The following is a 996-nucleotide window of genomic DNA, read 5'->3' as shown; positions in this document are numbered from 1 at the left end:
TTTGTTGACACTCATACAGCAATGGTTCAAACATGCATGGACAGGAAAGCAACTGACAGGAAAGCATGATCTCAACCAGACACAGCACATAATCATAACCACCACATCAACAAGCAACCACTTACTGTAAGTGCTGGTGTGCCAGCAGCCAAGACTGCCAGTTCCAACACGTTTATTTGCTGGTTAGCCCAGCTGACCAATGAACAGTGAAGTGCTCATGCCAGCATCCAGACTTGGCACTTGTAAAAAAGAGGTGCACATGTGCAACCTGTACAGGTTGAACACGAAGTACAGCACATGCTGATTAGTACTGATTGCGTCTGAGTTTTTGGCAGGGTATGCTGGCCCTTGGTAACCAGGATACCACACAGGTCACCTTTTCAACAGCACCTATTGAGGGCTTCATAATGGAAAATAATGTCGAGACTAGCTCTGGAGCTCCCAGTTATGAGCTGGTGTTCAGGCATCCGATTTGGCAGCCATGGATACAGCACAAATTTCCCAAGGGTGAGGGACCACGAAACCTGCAAAGTGAGCAAAGGCATTGCTGAAATGCGACGGAAATGTACAGGCGGATAGGAGCAGTTACGAATATAAAACTGCTCACCATATATTGCTCATTGGGGAGGGTTGCGGAGAACGTGATGCATGCATGCGCCTGTCACCCGCATGTATGTCGGTGTGTTGTGTGTGACGTTATTATTATGGTGTATGATAACTTGTGCTGCGACATTCTTCGCTATAGTCTAGGCGGTTAGGATACGAGATTCTCACTCTCGAGACCCGGGTTCGAGTCCCGGTAGCGAAAGAGTGGCGGAGCGGGATGCGGCTATCCTGTCTCTGCAATGAGTGCCTCCGTCGACATCGTATAGTGGTCAGTATCCCCGCCTGTCATGACATCATCCAATCATGGATCGCGGGAGGCCGGGGTTCGATTCCCCGTGTCGGCGAACTAATATGCTCATGCGACGTACCGTTACCAACATACCTTCCGTT

General features: G+C 49.4%; 1 protein-coding gene across 1 annotated transcript in view; it reads right to left on the bottom strand.

Annotated features, from left to right (window-relative positions):
* The window catches only part of VOLCADRAFT_108716 (uncharacterized protein), a gene marked incomplete at both ends in the record, with an annotated part of 6,528 nt that overhangs the window by 884 nt on the left and 4,648 nt on the right, over positions 1-996 (bottom strand). Inside the window, one exon of the mRNA XM_002959650.1 lies at positions 126-192. Coding sequence (XP_002959696.1) covers positions 126-192 — 67 coding nt within the window. The remainder of the gene's footprint in view (positions 1-125; positions 193-996) is intronic.

The sequence above is a fragment of the Volvox carteri genome (assembly GCF_000143455.1).
Source record: "Volvox carteri f. nagariensis unplaced genomic scaffold VOLCAscaffold_484, whole genome shotgun sequence".
In the NCBI taxonomy this organism is placed as follows: Eukaryota; Viridiplantae; Chlorophyta; class Chlorophyceae; order Chlamydomonadales; family Volvocaceae; genus Volvox; species Volvox carteri.
The sequence above is the reverse complement of the archived record's forward strand: the minus strand, read 5'-3'. Positions and strand labels throughout refer to the sequence as shown.